The sequence below is a fragment of the Macrotis lagotis genome, chromosome X (assembly GCF_037893015.1).
Source record: "Macrotis lagotis isolate mMagLag1 chromosome X, bilby.v1.9.chrom.fasta, whole genome shotgun sequence".
Classification (NCBI taxonomy): Eukaryota; Metazoa; Chordata; class Mammalia; order Peramelemorphia; family Peramelidae; genus Macrotis; species Macrotis lagotis.
Genome location: NC_133666.1, coordinates 290,950,013 through 290,970,602, shown reverse-complemented (window position 1 = coordinate 290,970,602; position 20,590 = coordinate 290,950,013). Strand labels below are relative to the sequence as shown.

Genomic DNA, 20,590 nt, shown 5'->3' with positions numbered 1-20,590 from the left:
TGAATTGGAAGGGACAGACACTCAGAATTTTCTATGACTTAGATAGAATGATCTAAAAAAACACTACTTCCTTAAAAAGGGGGACAGGAAAGAGACTGGAGGAGGGAGGGGAGTGAATGGGGTAAATCTCATTACACTTAGAGGTACCAAAAAACCTATGGTAATAGAGGGGAAGAAGGGAGCAGGGGAGAAACACCTGAATTTTCTTCTCATCATACTTGGCTTAAAGTCAACCTACACATACTCAGTTAACTTACAAAACATCTAACCTTTCAACTATTAAAAGGGGAAAAGGGGAGGGGGGTGGAGAAAGGGAAGAGGGTGGGGGGGAAAGGGGAAATAACAAAAGGAAGGGAAAGGAAAAAGGAAAAAGGGAAAGGGGAAAGAAAGGGGAGGGTGTGATATAGGAGGGCAAACACACTGAAGGGGGTGGTATTCAGAAACAATACTGGGGAATATGGATAAAGAGGGGAGAAAGGGGGGGGATATAAACAGAGGGAAGATAGCATGGAGGGCAAAAAAGAATTAGTAATCATAACCTTGAATGTGAAAGTGATGAACTCTCCCTTAAAACATAAGCAAATAGCAGAGTGGATTAAAAACCAGAATCCTACAATATGCTGCTTACAAGAAACTCATTTGAAGCAGAGAGATATGTATAGAGTAAGAGTAAAGGTAAAAGGTAGGAGCAAAATATATTTTGCTTCAGCTGAAGTAAAAAAAGCAGGGGTAGCAATCCTTATCTCAGACAAAACAGCAGCAAAAATAGGTAGCGTTAAAAGAGATAAGGAAGGAAACTTTATCCTCCTAAAAGGTACCATAGACAATAAAGTCATTTCAACATTGAATATATATGCACCCAGTGGGACAGCACCCAAATTCTTAGAGGAGAAGCTGAAAGAACATAGGAAGACATAGACAGAAAAACTCTACTAGTGGGAGACCTCAACCTCCCTCTATCAGATCTAGATAAATCAAATCATAAAATAAACAAGAAAGAAGTTAAGGAGGTAAATAGATTGTTAGAAAAATTAGATGTGGTAGACTTATGGAGGAAACTGAATGGGGATAGAAAGGAATATACCTTTTTCTCTGCAGTACATGGAACTTATACAAAAATTGACCATGTACTAGGACATAGAAACCTAATGATCAACTGCAGAAAGGCAGAAATAGTGAATACATCTTTCTTGGATCACAATGCAATAAAAGTCATATGCAATACTGGGTGAAGGAGATATAGACCCAGAACAAATTGGAAACTGAATAACCTCATTTTAAAATATGAGTGGACCAAAAAACAAATTATAGAAAGTATTAACCATTTTATCCTAGATAATGATAATAATGAAACAACATACCAAAACCTATGGGATTCATTCAAAGCAACTCTCAGGGGATATATTACAGCTCTAAATGCTTACATGAATAAATTGGAGAAAGAGGAAATCAATGAACTAAACATGCAACTAAAAAAATTAGAGAAAGAACAAATCAAAAATCCCCAATTAAATACTAAATTAGAAATTCTAAAAATTAAAGGAGAAATTAATAAAATCGAAAGCAAAAAACTATTGAATTAATAAATAAAAGGTGGTATTATGAAAAAAACCAATAAATTGATAAACTTCTTGTCAATTTGATCAAAAAAAAGAAAGAAGAAAACCAAATTGCTAGTATCATAAATGAAAAAGGTGAACTCACCACCAATGAGGAGGAAATTAAAGTAATAATTCAAAATTATTTTGCCCAACTCTTTGCCAATAAATTTGATAATCTAAGTGAAATGGATGAATATTTACAAAAATATAAGTTGCCCAGGTTAAATGAAGAAGAGATTAAATACCTAAACAACCCTATCTCAGAAAAAGAAATTCAACGAGCTATTGTTGAACTCCCTAAAAAAAAATCTCCAGGGCCTGATGGATTCAAAAGTGAATTCTACCAAACATTTAAGGAACAATTGATTCCAATTCTATATAAACTCTTTGGAAAAATAGGAAAGATGGAACTCTACCTAACTCTTTCTATGAAACCAATATGGTTCTGTTACCTAAACCAGGAAGAGTTAAAACAGAGAAAGAAAATTATAGACCTATCTCCCTGATGAATATAGATGCAAAAATCTTAAATTAAATCTTAGCAAAATGATTACAACAAGTAATCACTAGGATAATACATTATGATCAAGTAGGATTTATTCCAGGAATGCAGGGTTGGCTCAATATTAGGAAAACTGTTAGTATACTCAATTATATCAACAACAAACCCATCAGAAATCATATCATAGCAATAGATGCTGAAAAAGCTTTTGACAAAATACAGCATCCATTCCTATTAAAAACACTAGAGAATGTAGGAATGAATGGACTATTCCTTAAAATAATTAGCAGTATCTATCTGAAACCATAAACAAGCATTATATTCAATGGGGAGAGGCTAGAGGCATCCCCAATAAGATCAGGGGTGAAACAAGGGTGCTCATTATCACCACTACTATCCAATATTATATTATAAATGTTAGCATCAGCAATTAGAGAAGAAAAAAATTGAATGAATTAGAATTGGTAAGGAAGAGACAAAACTCTCACTCTTTGCAGATGACATGATGGTCTACTTAGAGAATCCTAAGAAATCATCCAAAAAACTACTGGAAACAATTAGCAATTTTAGCAAAGTTGCAGGTTATAAAATAAACCCTCATAAATCCTCAACTTTTCTTTATATGTCTAGCAAGAAACAGCAGGAAGAGCTAGAAAGAGAAATCCCATTCAAAGTAACCTCAGACAATATAAAATACTTAGGAGTCTATTTGCCAAGACAGACTCAGCATCTTTTTGAAAACAATTATAAAACACTTCTCACACAAATTAAATCAGATTTAAATAACTGGGAAAATATCAACTGCTCATGGATAGGTAGAGCTAATATGATAAAAATGACAATTCTACCAAAACTAAACTCTCTGTTTAGTGCCCTACCAATCAAAATTCCAAAAAAATATTTTAATGAGTTAGAGAAAATTGTAAGTAAATTCATATGGAGAAATAAAAAGTCAAGAATTGCCAGGAGCTTAATGAAAAAAAAAAGTATAAAAGAAGGGGGTTTAGACCTACCTGATCTAAAATTATATTATAAAGCATCAGTCATCAAAACTGTTTGGTATTGGTTAAGAAATAGAGTGGTGGACTAGTGGAATAGACTAGGTTTAAAAACAGGAGATGATTACAGTAATCTGCTGTTTGATAAACCCAAAGAGTCCAGCCATTGGGATAAAAACTCCTTCTTTGATAAAAACTGCTGGGATAATTGGAAGTTAGTATGGAAGAAACTTAGATTAGACCAACACCTCACATCCTTTACCAAGATAAGATCCAAATGGTTACAGGACTTATACATAAAAAAACAATACTATAAGCAAATTAGAAGATCAAGGATTAGTTTACCTGTCAGATCTATGGAAAGGGGAGCAGTTTATGACTAAGGAAGAGTTGGAGAACATCACCAAAAACCAATTAGATGATTTCGATTACATTAAATTAAAAAGCTTTTGCACAGATAAAACCAATGTAACCAAGATCAAAAGAAATATAGTAAATTGGGAAACAATCTTTACAACTAATGATTCTGACAAAGGACTCATTTCTAAAATATACAGAGAACTGAGTCATATTTTTAAAACAAAAAGCCATTCCCCAACTGACAAATGGTCAAAGGATATGCAAAGGCAATTTACAAATGAGGACATCAAAGCAATCCATAACCATATGAAAAATTGCTCTAAATCATTAATTATTAGAGAAATGCAAATCAAAGTTTTTCTGACATACCACCTCACACCTCTCAGATTGGCCAATATGTCCAGGAAGGATAATAATCATTGTTGGAAGGGTTGTGGGAAATCTGGGACACTATTACACTGTTGGTGGAGCTGTGAACTCATCCAACCCTTCTGGAGAGCTATTTGGAACTATGCCCAAAGGGCAACAAAAATGTGCATACCCTTTGACCCAGCAATACCACTACTGGGTCTATACCCTGAAGAGATGATGAAAAAGGGTGAAAACATTACTTTTACAAAAATATTTATAGCAGCCCTGTTTGTGGTGGCAAAGAATTGGAAATCCAGTAAATGTCCTTCAATTGGGGAATGGCTTAGCAAACTGTGGTATATGTATGTCATGGAACACTATTGTTCTATTAGAAACCAGGAGGGACAGGATTTCAGGGAAGCCTGGAGGGATTTGCATGAACTGATGCTGAGTGAGATGAGCAGAACCAGAAAAACACTGTACACCCTAACAGCAACATGGGAGTGATGTTCAACCTTGAAGGACTTGCTCATTCCATCAGTACAACAATCAGGAACAATTTTGGGCTGTCTGCAAAGGAGAGTGCCAGCTGTATCCAGATAAGGAGCTGTGGAGTTTGGACAAAGTTCAAGGACTATTCCCTTTAATTTAGAATAAACCAGATATCTTATTGTCTGATCTTGTCACCTCTTAGACTTCTCTTCTCTTCTTTAAGGATATGATTTCTTTCTCATCACACCCAATTTGGATCAAGGTACAACATGCAAACAAAGTAAAGACTGAAAGAATGCTTTCTGTGGTGGTGGTGGGGAAGCAAGATGGGGGGGAATTGTAAAACTCAAATAATATCTCTAATAAAAATTAATTAAAAAAACAAAAAAGAAACAAGAAAAAGAAAAACGAAAAGAAAAGAAAAAAAGAAAATTCAATATCATGGTCAATGTGAAGTCTAAGAGACTGATAATAATAATAATAATAATAATAATAATAATAATAATAATAATAATAATAATAGAAAATAGCTTTTTACCAAAAAGTAACAATATTTTATTAACTGAGTCAACAACTTTGAAAATTAAGATGAAAAACTTAATAAAAGAGCCCAAATGAAAAATAATCAGGAAGGTTCTACAAAAAAAAATTACTTGAGCTATGGCCTTTTGCAGTCTACAAAACAGAAATTAAATATTGAATTTCTGAATTGCTAAAATAAGGTACTTTCCACATGCCTCCAATTTTTTAAACTATTACTAACAACATATTCATGATACATTCACTAAAGTTCTCTGATTCTCTAATAGGTTCTATGAAGTTTCAAGCATTCAAAGGACAGGCAAAGCGGCAGGCAGCAAACCTATTGTCTGGAAAATGGCCTAGGTAACTTTGGAAAGATTCAACATCTGTATGGGGTGATGAATTTTTCAGTACAATAACACTTCAAAAACTATCTACTAAGTTCTATATGGACCAAAGTCACTGGATTTGAAATGAAAAGACCTCAGTTTAACCCTCACCTCTACAAACTGTCCCTTTCACATCATAGGGGTGAGAAGGGCACCACCCACATGATCTGGAAAATTTGCATAAAATTTTTTAACCCTTCCTTCATAGCAGAGAAGAAGGCTGATTTTCATTTCCTTTTTCTTTTACCTTATTTTAAAATTTGGGGTAAGTATTTGTTCATATTTTATACATTTCTTGGATGTCTTTTTTTCTGTGTCTTCTGCTAAGCTTAGAGTATTGTCTGCAGCTTCCACAGCCCCTGCCCCAAATTCCCATTTAATTTCTTATGCTGACCTGAGATAATCGAAACTGTGATGGAGAAAATCAAGAAGTGGAAGGGACAACTATATAACTGTGTTTCTAGATGTCCTTTAATCTCTCTGAAGCTAGTTCATGTATAAAACTGGGAGGAGGCTGGAAAACATGGGTCCCTTTAGTTGTAAATCTTACAAGCGATATTGTTCTATTAATTTCTCTAGATCATTTCTAATGCTTTCCCTCCTCACTTCAAGTAGTCTATGAACTTTGGGGGGATTCGTTTTAAAATGTTTAACACCTAAATTCTATATTATCTTTTTTGCTCCAAATGAATTCTTGGCAAATAGAAACTTAAAATTCTAGGGGATGCAATGAAAGACTTAAGAACTACAAACTAACTATATTAAAATAATATTTTCAAAGAAAAACTCAACATACTGGTCAAAAAAAGGTGAACAAAAGCCAGAATTACCATATGAAGAGCTGTTGAAGAGTTCAATATTGAAGAAAGCATAGTCGCCATTGGTCATTCCTTGCCGGTGGGCAGTTAACATGATGTTCCTGATTGTATTGCTGTTGGCACACATGATCACCACTGATGAGCAAAAATGAAAAACCTTGATCAGAAGTTGTCCTTGAAAATACTTAGAACTGATAGGTTAACCCTAATACTAGTTGATAGGGGAGGAAAAGTCACATATTAATAAAATAATACAACTATCTCAACAATAGTAATACTAAATTAAGTAAATCTTGATTATTTGAGTTGTATAAAAATCTGTGAAAAATTAAATATATTTTCAAAGAGAAAATAAAAACATTCAATTTATCCCATAGCTTGAATGTGAAAATATTCATTTGGGACTCTTTTACCACATATAATACATAATAGGTGTCTTGCTGCATACTGGTTCAATTTGGGTCCACATTTTTACATTTAAAAGGTAATATCCAATTATTTCCAGAATACTATATTTTGTAAAATGATGATGATAATATTTGAATATCTACCTCACAAGACTACTACTGCAAGGAAATTACTTGCTTAGTAAAGTCTAAAGGTCTATGTAAATATTAGTTGTCAGGTTTTTTTTTCAAGTAATGCAATGATTTGATCAGTCTATGATCAATATTGATTGACAATTTAAATTAATAGACAAATACCTACTTTTATTTGCTGTGGATAAATCATTTATCTGCAGTATTCACTGTGGTAAGCAAAAACCTTGCTAGAGAGATCTGTCCTGAGTGATGACAACAATGAGAGAGGTGTGTATCTTATAATAATAGCATGGGCACTGATAGATGCAAAACAAACTTGAAGCTTACCATTTAAAATCCTGCCTCAGCAGTTGGAGGGCTAGGCTAAGCTGACTGATATTTACTTTATCATACATGTGAACTCAATGTGTTATGGCACTAAGCAGCTTGACACTTGTTAGAAGGGGGCTAAAACTCTTAAAGATAGACCAGAGAATTGGTTTTTTGATGATTAGAGATGTGATAAATATGTCATAATATCTTTTTAAGGGTTTTTTTAAACTCATACTCACTTTATTATTTAGATCCTTTAATTCAGATCTTCCTCTCATCAATCCATTTAAGGAAGGGGGGAAAAGCATAACACAAGCTAGTGTATTTCTTCCCTTTTTGGCTGCAGTTGGAAATTGGGGGGGGTTAGTTGAGGAGAAGGCTGAAACAGCTGACTTAGATAAGAATTTCAGATTTCAATTAGCTTCCTTTCTCCCTATCAGCATAAAAAAAAATAAGAATTGGCTGTCAAGATTTGTCTCATAAACTCTGCATTCTGAGAAAAATTGATATTAAATTTCAATAAACAGACATTAGATTTGCTTTAGAGGAAACATTTAAAGAATGAAACACTGAAACTTGAGTACCAAGGAAAGTTGAGGAATCTCCTTCCCAGGAGACTTTTTATGATGCTAATAATTCTCCTGCATAGTTTCCATGTAGGAATGCTAGGAAGCGCCAGTTTGGAGACTTCTTCTATAGCCTGCAGTGAACACACAGATTTTTTTTTTTCTTTCTAATCATGCCACCCACTAATTTACTGAAATGTATTTTTGATAAAATATTATTAAGAATAAAACTGAGGGGTGGCTAGATGGCTCAGTGGATAGAGCACCGGCCCTGGAGTCAGGAGGACCTGAGTTCAAATGTGGACTCAGACACTTAATGATTACTTAGCTGTGTGGCCTTGGGCAATCCACTTAATCCCATTGCCTAGCAAAAAAAAAAGAAGAAGAAGAATAAAACTGAGTCAGTATGTCTGAGATGCTATTCTCTGATACTTTTGCATCTTACATGCATTTTAGATATAGTCAACTACCCATTATAATCTATTTTCTTGTGTTGGAGAACATGTGGAGTTCCATGTGCTCTTCCTTTTACCCTCTTCCCACATCTTCTTTTGAAGCTTGTATGGGTTGTGGTTCCAACACTTTTCTATAACCACTTTGGAGGGTAGCACTGAAAAAGGTATTAATCTGGTATACAGGGGCCTCTACTGAGCCCTCAGAAAAGTTAGAAGCTATATGTGGCTGATGTGGTAGCAAAAAAGTAATGTGGATTGATGATGCAGCTATTATTTAGGGAGGAAGGAGAACAGATAAGAAATGATATTCTTTCCCCCATGCATAACCTGAAGAGAGCTACACATCCTTCAAAGATTTTATTGAGTTTAATTTCACCATAGCATCAGGCTTTTGGGTTACTAGACTGATGTTCTGCAACTTCTTCTACATTAGTTCCATGTAACCATGTTTTGCATGTGCATGAATGAATCACACAAAACTGTAAAAGATGCATATGCAGATTATATTTAATAAAAATAAAATAGTTTAGGGTTATTTCTATTCCTCCAAAAGACATATTATTTGCAAACTAAATTGAAAATACTTTGCTTTATACAGGCAAATAGTAGGTCTTCAAATATGTTAACATAGCATTTTCTCCTTGTTCAGAAAGCACTGTGTTCTCCAAAAGGTTTTTAGAACATATTTCACTCAGTCAGTGTACAAATAGCTCTTTGTTTTAGCTGTGATACATATTAGTTATTTTGTAGATAAGTTGAGTTCTTTGCAAGGAAACATCACTGACCATCCCAATGAATTCTTTATCTCAGACTTTAATAAAGAAAGCAAGTATCTGCTGGTTTAAACTCTTATTAAATTTCTAAATCTAATCATGAATTGCACAGATTAATCCCATCATTAATGTTAGTTCTAAAATGGAATAAGTTAAATCAAGGAGAATAACTCTGAAATTAGGCTTTATTAGGTATACATTTCTTCAGACTTTGAATTGTTTATCTATTTTCTATTTACTTCTAGACTTACTTCACATCACTCACCTTTGCATAATCCCTTCCATACAAGATAAATCACTTGTTATCAAAATCTGGTATTCTATGGATTGCCTTTCATGCCTTAGAACAGACTGGTCCCTAAGTGAGAAATGAATTCCCTGTTCACCTCTACCTATTATGGTCTGTACTTATTATTCAATGTTCTGTTTCATATTCCTTCATATCAAATTTTCCTAATGGCCTCCCTCACACTCCACTCCCCCCACAATTTTATTGCTCCCGATTCTCAAATTATCTTCTGCCACTGAAAGTCTCTTGAAAGAAAGAACTGTTTTTTTCTTTTGGCTTTGTATAGCCAGAGCCTTAAAAAAATGTGTTGTATAAAGTAAAAGCTTAATAAATTTTTGCCGAATAGAATTAAATGTCAAAAACAGATTTATTTTACAAAAACTCGTTCATTCTTTATATGTCATAAAATATACAGGTATAGGAGTATGGTAGCTTTGGGTCATTTTTTTATTGAATATTTAAAGCAATAACTCACACTTATATGGTACTTTAAGGTTTGAAAAGCCCTTTCCTTACAGCAATCTTATGAGTTACATGGTATATTATCCCCATTTGAAAGATGGTGAATTTGAGTTCTGAAAAGTTAAGGGACTTCTGAAGGGTTAAAACTGAGGTGAGCTTCAAAAGCAGATCCCCAGAGTAATGGGAGGAGGGTTTGGCTCCAGTTACAAGCTCTTCCAACATGCTTCTTAGTAAATTTTTGGGAGAGTCAGTTTTAATTTGCATATTGTATAACTACTAATATTTTTAAAAATATTATTTGAATGTTTATATCTTCAGTTAATTTTCTATATTGCTTTAAGTAGTATGACAGAGTGTACTTTATTTCTTGCCTCGGGTCATATACTTCTAATGGGGACAACCAATATGTTTGTGGGTTTTGGGGGTATAATAAGGCCATATGCAATTAATTGGGTTTTGTGTGTATTTTTGTGTGAAGAAGTCTATCAACTTGCATACCTTGAGAGTTATTGTCATTTTTGTTATTTTTGTTATTTTGTTATTTTTGAAAATTAAATTGATATCAGAAAATATAGTCAAGTTGCTATGGAGAGTCAAGCTTTATCTCACTAGCTATGTGATGTTCAAATTGCTATTTCTCTTGAGTTTCAATTTCCTCATCTTTAAAATGGAAAAAAAAACTTAAAACCCTAAAGATTTAAAAGGTCACAGGTTATGATGTGTTCAGCTAATATTATTAATATAGAAAACAATTTTAAAGTAATATGCTTTTAAAAGATGATATGAAAAATCTGGAAATTAATTGACCCTAGTAGTGCTTCCTCTGTATGTATAAACCATTCTTTGAAAGAAATAGTTTAATCAGCCAATCAACAAGGCTTTATTAAGGGTCTACTAAGTGCCAGACACAAAAGCTACCCTTCTGTTTACCCCCCCCCTTTTTTCCTTTTTTGGAGGGGGAAGGGAAGAAGCACATGGAAAGAAGGCCTGATCCATCTCATTCTTTCATACACTGTGTGTGTGTGTTTCTCTGTGTGTGTGTGTGTGTGTGTGTGTGTGTGTGTGTGTCTGTGTGTGTGTGTGTGTGTGTGTGTGTGTGAGGGGGGTGTTTTAATGACTTTTTTTCTTCTGGGTTCCAAAATCCCTGAATTCTTAAAACAGGTAGGAGCTAATTTTAAAAAATGTACAACTTTACAACCCAGTCATTTTTTTCTTTCATGAACTCATCCATAATTCTCAGATGTTACCCCCACATTTAGATATACATTCTTGTATTCAAATCTTAAAGAAAAAACTACACATTTTTCTTCTTATAGAGAAAAGACTTAAGAAAAAAAGAATTTTAAAGATGGAGGGGTTTCCCCTTGAATGTGCCAATAAGCACATTGATATCTTCTTTTATTCTGCCCATCACTGACTTCCCCCAGTCTGCTGAAACACTTGAGTAAAACTGAAAACTTCAGTTTCCCCAAGCCACAGTGTGCCAGAGCAGAGAGCTGGAGAGTAGGGGAGAGATGCGGAGGGAGTGAGCCCTCTCTACCTGAATTTAAAATTGAGAGTTATACTACTTAGCTGGGATTGGAAATGTTCTATAGAGATTCTCCCCCTCCCCCAATAGGCTCTTCTGGGGCATCCAAAGTCTATCTTTCTAAGGCAAAAATCCGGCCTATTGCAAGAATCCGAAGTAAGCTTGGGCAGCAGCCTGGAAGGGAGTCAGCGTTGCCAGCTACTGACATCCACAGAGACAGTCGGATGCAGGCATTTGTCCCTTCCCTGCCCTCGACTTGGCACAGCTCACACTAGTCAGGCGGCGAGGGAAGGGTTACACTTTGGCTGATGCTCAGAGCTCTCTGTCTGTCGGTTTCATATTTATTCCTGCAACCATCTACTGCCCGTCCTGACGCTGGGGCCACATGCGGCTAGGAGAGAGAACTACCCTGTTTGGGTGGGGAAGAGACAGGATGGGTTTATTTTCACGTCCTGGGTGTGGCCGGTAGGAAATGTCCTGTAAGCAGTTCGATCCAAATGCCTCTTCTACTAGCAGCAGGGCAAGAAAAGTCCCGACTAATCTGGATGGCCTGAGGTTTGTACAGACAGAGAGAGGGCCGACCCGACCCAAAGGTCCTGGCTAAATGGGCTGGAGTACTAACCTGTGTGTGTGTGTGTGTGTGTGTGTGTGTGTGTGTGTGTGTGTGTGGTGTCCATATGTAAAGGAGTCTGAATATATGTGTATATTTATATTATAGATATATTCACTTAATCCCATGTGCCAATAGCCGGGGGCAGCCCTAGGCAGGCCCTGGAGAGATGTGCACGCATAAATTTGATTTTGGCCACGTAATTCGCAATCGCAGAAACTCCCCTTCTTCCATCTAGACTAGGGGCCCATCTGCCCAACGCCCCAGATTAAACTTCTAACTGCATCGCTACGACTGCCCGCCTCCACCTCTTGCAGCCATCCCACCTGTTCCAGATTCTGGTGACAGAGTGCGGAGGTTGGGTCAAAAACTACTCCAGGCCATGCGACTGAGCTTACTTCTCCGCCTTCTCCACAAACCAAGAACTCAGGTGCGCGGAACCACCCTTTACCCACAGCGGGTAAATCGACACCCCAGCTCACCCACCTCTAGGGGGCCTGATCTCACGTGTCTAGTTCCCAGTTCTGAGAGAACCAAGATTTCACCACCTACATCCCAGGTTCAATGGCGTGGGGGGAAGGCGGAGGGGTAGCTTTGTATTCTGGAACTAGCTGACTGCATCTCCTTGGCGCATTGCGCCCTTATCCAGATATGGTTGGGCACCCTGCTGATTTCCCTGGGGAAATTTCACTGATTGTCCTGGAATTGGTGAGTGACAGGAAGTAGAACCCCTTCCTTTCTCACTCGCAGCTACCAAGCTCTCGCAGTCCATTTTCCACCTCTTGCCCATCTCGGCATTTATTATTTTTAAGATGCAATAGTATTACGGTTGGGACCACGTGGATGCAAGCTTCAACCTCCGGGTGATTCTCCCACAAGAACTGGGGCTGAAGCTGCCCCTATTTGGGAGCTCTGAGGATGGAAACACTCCGTAATCTAAAGGGAATGTTGATGATTACTGCCCGGACGCAGCGATACATTTTGAGTGGAAACCCAGGAAACGTATTTATGAAGAGGCTCGGGTCGGGGAGTGGGGGAAAAGAGATGGATGAGGCAAAATCAATACAATTGAGCTTTTTTAAAGGAAATAGAATAGTAGCCAAAAAGAGTAAGGGAAAATGGGACAACAGCATAACTGGCGGGGGGCGGGGGGGGGGAAGCACTTAAAACTGATATTAGGCAAGCTAATCACCACTGCACAAACTTTAAAGGAGAGGAAGAGAAAGAGGAAAGCCTAGATAAATCATCAGGACCAGGACCGGAAAACCTTCCAGTCTTTTCGCTTCTCTCCAGATCCAGGGAAGAAGAGAGACTAGATTTCCTTCCTATCTCCCTGCCTCCTCCCTTCAATCCCCTTACCCATTCCCTCATCCTTTAAGGATATGGGGAAGCTAATACACGGGTCAATGGAAAAAGTTCATCCCAAAGCTAAAAGTGCTTGCACTTAAGCCGTTACCCTTGGCATTTCTTCACCCTCTCGCCCTTTTCCACATCCCCCAGAGCCAGGGAAAATGGGAGGAGGTTGGGATGTCCCTACAATGTTCAGGGAGTAGAATAGAGAGGATTGGGAGGCAATGTGGAAAAAGGTAAAAGGTACACGAAATGGGGACGTTTCCCTAGCTCACCCCTCTCGCTGGCCTGGATGTAGCGCACGATCTCATCTGCGTCCAGGGCTTTGGTCTCGTCGAAGCTGTAGGCGGATGTGTGCAAACCCTCCTCCTGGAAGACCTCATGGACCCCCTCCAGGGTGAAGTAACAGTTCCGCTCCAGCTTGTCATCACTGTAGATCAGAGCAGCCCTGCTCCACTGGTGATGCCGGAACAAGGCGAGCATCATCTCTCCCATCTTGGCGTAGGCGGGTGCCACACGGGTAAGGTGCGAGAACTCGCTCTCCTTATGCTTGAAGCCAGCGGCAAGAGCTCCGGCAGACAGCATAGGCAAGTCCCAGTGCGATGCCAGTCGGGCCACAGGTGCTGCCGCGTATTCGCAGACGGGGCCCAGGATCAGGTCCGGTTTAGACCCCCTGGCCACTGCCACTCGATCCACTAAACTGAAGAGAGCCTGATTGCCGCAGTGTGAGTCCTGATAGTCCACCTGGAAGCTGTAGCCCTGGGGAAGCAGCTGTCGCCTAGTCCCATTTTCCTCCACGCTACGCAGCGCGTACTCGATGGCTGGCTTGACCCTGGCCAAGGAGAACATGTAAGCGTTGTCCTTGGGTAGAAGCACCAGAACCTCGATCTTCTGGGTTTCCTCCAACACAGGGAGCCCGCCGCCTCGGTTTCCACTGCTGCTCCCGGTGCTGCTGCCGCCGCTTGCCAGAAGCGCCCAGCTGAGCACGGCGCAAGAAGAGAAACTGAGTAACAAAAAGGATGGCATTGCGCTGAAGTGCAACCTCTTCCACTCACCTTAGCCTTTCTTCTTCCCACCACCCTCCTCCTTCTCCTCTCCCTTTCACCTTCCCTTTCCTCTACCTCCTTCGTCCCTGCGCCCCCTTGGGTGCCCTAAGAAAACAGAATTCCCCCTCTGCTGTCCAGTGACTGAAAAAGGACCCTTCTCTGAAATGTCACCAGGTTGTTGTTTTTAAGTTTATATCTACCACCCTGTAATATGTCATGCAGATATTTCTTTTTCCTCCTATAGAACTCTTTTGCCTAGAGGTGACTTCTTTTTTTGGACGTTGTTGAGGCTGTTTTTGAAAGAATACTTGCAAAAAAAAAGTTAAACTTGTCCAAGTGATTGTAATTGACGGAGCATCTGCCTCTCGTTTGATCTCATTGATTCTCCCTTGTTCCTTGATACATATCCTCTGTTTAAATAGTGTGGTAGCGGAGGAGCCTGTTACCACACATGGAGCTGCGAGAACGGGTTTGTATTTCGAGCGGGTAGGGTGGGGGGTTGGCGGGGGGTTGGAGGGGAGCCTCTCATTAGCATTCTTACATCAGGACTCCTCCCCACACCCCTTCCCTCCCTCCTCCCCAACCTCAACCCACCCACCACCCCGACCTTTTTCTTAAAGTTGCAGCACACGTACACACTCATCCCCCCCTCTCAGACTTACTGTTGCACACGCGCCTTTTCCATTCCCCAACCAGCTCCAATATACAACAGCTCAATTCAGGCGCCACTGATTCAGTTCAAAGACGACTAAAGATCCTTATACAATAAATTAATTTGCAAATAAACACACAAGCGCCAAGCAAACATAACAACCAACCAAGATTCTGTCTGACTTTTACTGGCATGGAAACTTGTGAGATCTCCACCGCAGAGCGCGCGCCTTTAGCCTCTTTCCCCCTCTCTCCTTGCCTCTTTCTGAGGCAGTGGTATGGAAGGGGATCTAAGTGCGGAGAGGAAGGTATGTCTCCTGCTATCATCTCTACTTTCCAGAACTCTGCTGAGGCTAAGAGGTCTTCACACTTAAATTGAAGCTCCCAAAGAAAGAAGTTTGCTTCCATAGCTCGAAGTCAATTAGACGTGTCCAGTGTTCCAGTGTCACTACATACCTGAGTCACTAACTAGCCAAGCCCCATTTCTGACAGTCGGCCTGCCCCCTGTGCTCTGCCCGCAGAAATTCCCTTGCGCCTTTCCTCCACTTACCTACCCTTCTCTCCCATCTGTGCAGTTTCTGCCTTCCATTTGGTCTCTGATTGCGCGGGCGCTTCTCTTTACACATGTTCTTCCCAGGACTGTAGACCCACTGAAACCAAGGAGCGCTTTCCGAAAGAAATGCTGCGTGTGGGGAGAAAGCGAAACTTTGCATGAAGAGGGCGACTTCCAGCCCGCGATGCCGCTTCTCCACAGCAACTGGAACTCGGCAAATGTTTGCAAACCGCCCAAAAAACGTCCTCAGGACTTTATGGGCACAAATGGAAAAGTGAGTTCGGGATCTTCCACTCCCCCCACCTTTCCAAAGGAGGGTGCAGCTCTCTGAGAAACAGAAAGGTAACCGGTCCGAAATCCTGATCTCTTGCAAGGCAAAAGGCTTGAATGGGAAGGATTTCATACAAGTCAGTGGCCTGGCTATCAAATCAGGAAATCCTTGCTTTCCCATGCATGTTCAAACAGAATTCAGCATTCTTAGTAGTAGTATATGACTACATAATATTCAACATTTGTTTTGTCACATGAGACTTTAAAAACATTTAAATTCCACAAATTAGAAAAATACAAACGATCAGAACTTCTTTGAATACTTTCACTTAAACTTTCGAGAAAGAAAACTTAAAGTTCCCCTTCCCCCCTCTGCATTACTCTCAGGAAAACGCCCTCTTTCGGTAGGAAAATGAATGTGGCTAGTAACCTTTGCACCACTACTCCAGGCTCTGCATTTTTGTCTCCCAATCTAGAATTCTTGTTTCCATTAATATTTATAATTAAGCGTTTCCTGATATCTTGTTTTTCCCCTGCTGTACTGATAAATACAACTCATCATTATCTATACAAATTGAGAGGATAGAAAGTATGTTTAACTGAAACTAATTGAAATCTAATCCCAACCTAACTTTAAGTAATATCCCCTGTCTTCTACTCCCATGAAATATTTTTTTTAAAAAAGCCCCACTTCAGGGAGGTGGAGAAAAGGGAGGGATGGAATTTTTCACTCCAAACTTTAAAAAATATCAAAATTGTTTTAACATAATTGGAGGAAATAAAATATATTACATTTAAGAAAGAGGTATTTAAGAGTCAGGAAAATAAATTGAAGTCTATATTTTAATTTAATAATTAATAGCAAGAGAGGCTGCTTGGAGCTAACCCTAGAACATTTGTGTTTAAGCCTTATCTCTAACATAGTCTAACAGTGTGATCACAGACAAGCTGATTTATAGATACAAAAGTGGGGAAATTGTCAATTAATAAAGTTAAAATTTGTACAAAGGGAGTTCACTATACAACTGAAATCAAAGGATTGCTGCTCCTTGAGCATCCCTCCCCTACCCCAAGCATAAGACCTGGACAAAATCTACACCTGAATGATTGAAAATGCATTTTATTAGACAATTTTTAGGTATAGGATTTTTAAAGGAACTCAATAACTATAACCCAGGTTGAATGACTTTATCATTTTAATCCAAAGACTCTAAAGAATATGAAGTATTCTATTATTCCTATTATGAGTTTATAGAATATAGTCAAATACAAAGTAATTCTCCAGAGTATGCTGTCCAAGTCTTAAAGAAGGAGCCCCAGGGTTGAAATGGCATGGATGAATTGCCTCTCACTTTACAGACTGTCTTCTCAACTTAGCCTGGAGGTCATCGTCAGGCCAGTACATTTAAGTTTAGTTTCTTACCATTGCTTTCACTATTCAGTCTTTGAATTGGAATGCCTTACTTTTAGTGTATAAGACATCCCTAAACTTAAAAGGTAAAAGGAATTAAGGAGAAAATTTGCTTGCACATTGCACTCCAAAAAATTAAATAATGAAATAAGATTATACTATTCAATTTCCTGCCTTTCAAAACACCCCTCACAAAAATGTTAAAGAAGAGAAACTGGGATTTATCAACAGTATATGTCAAATGGGAATTAGCATAAAATTATATTTAAAAGACTAATTATAAATATCATTGGGAAAGAATGTGCATTTTAGTGTTATTAAATTTTCTTCATATGAAATTAGTATTTGAAAATCAATAAGAAGTTTGCATGAATATTAATGAATAAATATGACCTCCAAAATCTTTGGGTAATGAGAAAATTCTAAATATAATTTCCATGTCCATTTCCATATTCTGAGAATTCTAAGATTTTTTTTTAGTTCAAATCTATGATTTGATTTGTAAGCCATTTCCAGGACAGAAACTCCCTCCACCTATAAAAATTAATAATATGCCTCATTTTTATAGTGACAGAGTTGGACTGGGGACTCACTCCCAGGAGTCAGTGAGTGGTTAAATGATTTGTCCATATTCTCCCAGCCTCTGTGTTTTAAGTGGGCAGCACCGCCTAGCTGAATTGAGGGACGATCTTGGGGTTGAGAACACCTGGATTCAAGTCTGCCTTGGACACCTACTGGCCATGTAACCATGAACAAGATTTAGAAAAATGTATTGATGGGTGGCATGTGAGCCAAATTATGTTATGTATGTAAACCGAAGTCCAACATGTAAAAGAATAAACTATGTTTTGGTTATAGTGGAGCTCTCCTGTGATGATGCTTTCGAGGAGTGAAATGATTCCCACTTCACATATAAATAAAACAAACAAAAACCCAACAACCCATAATTGTATATAGTAAAAATTTCAATATCATAAATACCTAGTATATAGATGGCATGGTGATAGAGTTCTGTAATCAGAATTGGAAAGGTCAAATCTTGATTTTGAGTCCTACTTCAAATGATTACTAGCTAGTAACTTTGGACAAATCACTTAACTTCCCTCCAACGTTTACTCTTCTATAAGATGGGGATAATAATAATACATATGTCTTGGGTTGTGAGGACAAAATGAGAAAATACTGTAAATTGCTTTGTAAATGTTAGTAATATCAATATAGATTATTTTACTGTGATAGGATGTTGCTCTGTGTATTATACACATGACAAAATTACTTAACAAAATAGAAGTTTTACATCCCTGAAGGATCTAATTTTAAAATACTGCTCCTCTAAAATTACATAAAATATTGAAATAAGAAAGAATATTTTTTCTCTCCTGTTGGAAAGGTATATGAAACTTTAGAATAGTTGTTGAGAACATGCTCCAATGCAGAATAAAACTAAATGGGAAAAACAAACTATTTTAAGACTTTATGCAGCCTCCAAACTTAATTTGATATGCAAATTAATAATGTCATAAAGTTTAAAATTATTTAATTCATTGTGAATAACATATAAAATCATGAAACCAGAAAATTAGGTGACAACTTTTATACAAACCATTTGATCATTTGTTTGAGGACCTATGAAAACAAGCCACTGCTTACTTTGGCAATATTATGTCCTTCTGTCCATAATTAAACCTTTGGAGCTAGCATTCTGTAGAGATATAAAATAGTATGACATTTTTAAGGACTATTAGAAATAGATTGGTTGCCTGCCCCAATTGTTACTGTCTAATAACTCATCATTGTAATCACAGTAGTAATTGTTAAACATTGGAGCCAGAATCAATTAAGAAGACTTTCACCCTTCAATTCACTAACTCCAAGTAACCCTGAAGAACATCCTTATTAAGCCTAAAACTCGTTCACAGAATGCCTCCTGGGGAAAGGATTGCTGAAAACACAGTTCCCCCTAGAGGTTGAAAAGATGAAAGAACATAACACATAATTCAAGAACATGTCTGTCATTTAGTTTAAGATTCATTTTAATATATAGTTCATATTAAACAGAGAAATTGTAGGTGGAAAAAATACAGCAAATGCCAAAACATTAAATAAAAACGTGAACTTTAGGCTTTAGCTCTTCATAGCAGAGGCTCTATTACTTGGCACCACTTCCTCTATTGTATACTTCTGATTCAAGATCCACAAGAAATGGAAAATGTTTTCTACTTAAATTTATGATGAAAATTCACCAGATATTGCTGTGGTGGAGGACCTTGAGGGAATCAATGAACACATGGCTCTAGGAAATCATCTATGTCTTATTCTTAGGGCTTAGTTTTTACTATTCCCTTAGGTATACATTAAGTACAAACTGGGTTTTTTTTTCCTCCTTGCTCATTTTCTTTCCAAGAAAGAATTATATTGCAGAGACTTAATGGAAAATGTCTAGGTAAGTGATTTAACCTATCTAGGTGCTGGGCATGATCTGTCTCAGTATTTACAAGGTAAGTATTGTCTTCATGTAGTCCATAGGAAAAATCCCCATGTATTTAGATAATGCAAGACCACACAACAAATTACTTTATTAAATTATCCTCTGATTATCAATAAGGAGCAAGACATAATGCTCACCAGTGGTGTCTATCATTTTTACAAAAGAAGAACTACATAAGCCCAAAAAAGGAGGAATTTTCTATAATGGTAATATTCTCCATACTGTCTTGTTTGCAAATGTCCATTATATTAAAATGTGTAATACTATAGGGGACCTTCTCAGTGAGATGCCAGGCTTTTTTGTTGTTGGGTGCTTTCAGTTGTTTGACTTGACATGACTCCATTTAAAATGATGTGCCAAAACTAAGGCAAACACAGTTAAGTGCTTGCCCAGGATCATACAACTAGTAAGTGTCTGAGGCCAGATCTGAACTCATAAAGATGTGTCTTCCTGATTCCAAGAACAGTGGTGCTATTCATTTAACCACTCACCTTTCCAGATCCCTAGCTTCTCAAGAGATAAGTCCAATACACATAGGCAAAATCAAGTTAATAAAGAATATTTTGGGGGTGGTTAGGTGGCGCAGTGGATAGAGCAGCAGCCCTGGAGTCAGGAGTACCTGAGTTCAAATCCTGCCTCAGACACTTAATAATTACCTAGCTGTGTGGCCTTGGGCAAGCCACTTAACTCCTGCAAAAATCTAAAAAATAAATAAATGAATGAATGAATGAATGAATAAATAAAAGAATATTTTCCCAGATTATGAAATGCAGTTGTATTGGTATCCATTAAGTTAGCCTTTTGGCACATGTACATATATCTTATATAGGAATTTTAGATGAACAATAGTAAAAAAAAATTTTATAGAAGATAGAAAGTCTTCTACAGCTCACTCGAGAAACTATATAGCATTTTCAAAAATACTAAACTGCTCCATGATGCTAAATTACATCTTAATGTCAAGTTTCTCCGGATGATGCATATGACTGAGAACTACAGAACACCTGACTTTCAATACAATCAAAATTGCATATGACTAAAGAGCAGAGAAAAATGCATGGTGACCTATGCCATCTTAACAGTGTTTAGTTATATGGAAGAAATGATATAAAATACATCTTCAAGGACATGTATGACCTGAAAATCAAGCAGTTGATAATTCTTCTAAGGCTTGGGAATACAGTTTAATAACCCAAATATTACATTATAATGGATGAAATATTTAAAGAACCAAAAGAATATCTTCTACAT

General features: G+C 37.7%; 1 protein-coding gene across 4 annotated transcripts in view; it reads right to left on the bottom strand.

Moving 5' to 3' along the window:
- Window positions 1–15,798, bottom strand: part of NPR3 (natriuretic peptide receptor 3) — an 89,315-nt gene extending 73,517 nt beyond the window's left edge. For 2 of the 4 annotated variants that reach the window (XM_074208099.1, XM_074208100.1), the window contains exons 1-2: window positions 13,196–14,448; window positions 6,046–6,168 (exon numbers count right to left, since the gene is read on the bottom strand). In XM_074208099.1, coding sequence (XP_074064200.1) covers window positions 6,046–6,168; window positions 13,196–13,946 — 874 coding nt within the window. In that variant the 5' untranslated portion in view covers window positions 13,947–14,448. Of the gene's footprint in view, window positions 1–6,045; window positions 6,169–13,195; window positions 14,449–15,167 lie in introns of those variants that run through there. The other 2 variants (XM_074208101.1, XM_074208102.1) reach the window with 2 other exon arrangements.
- Window positions 15,799–20,590: the final 4,792 nt, after the last annotated feature.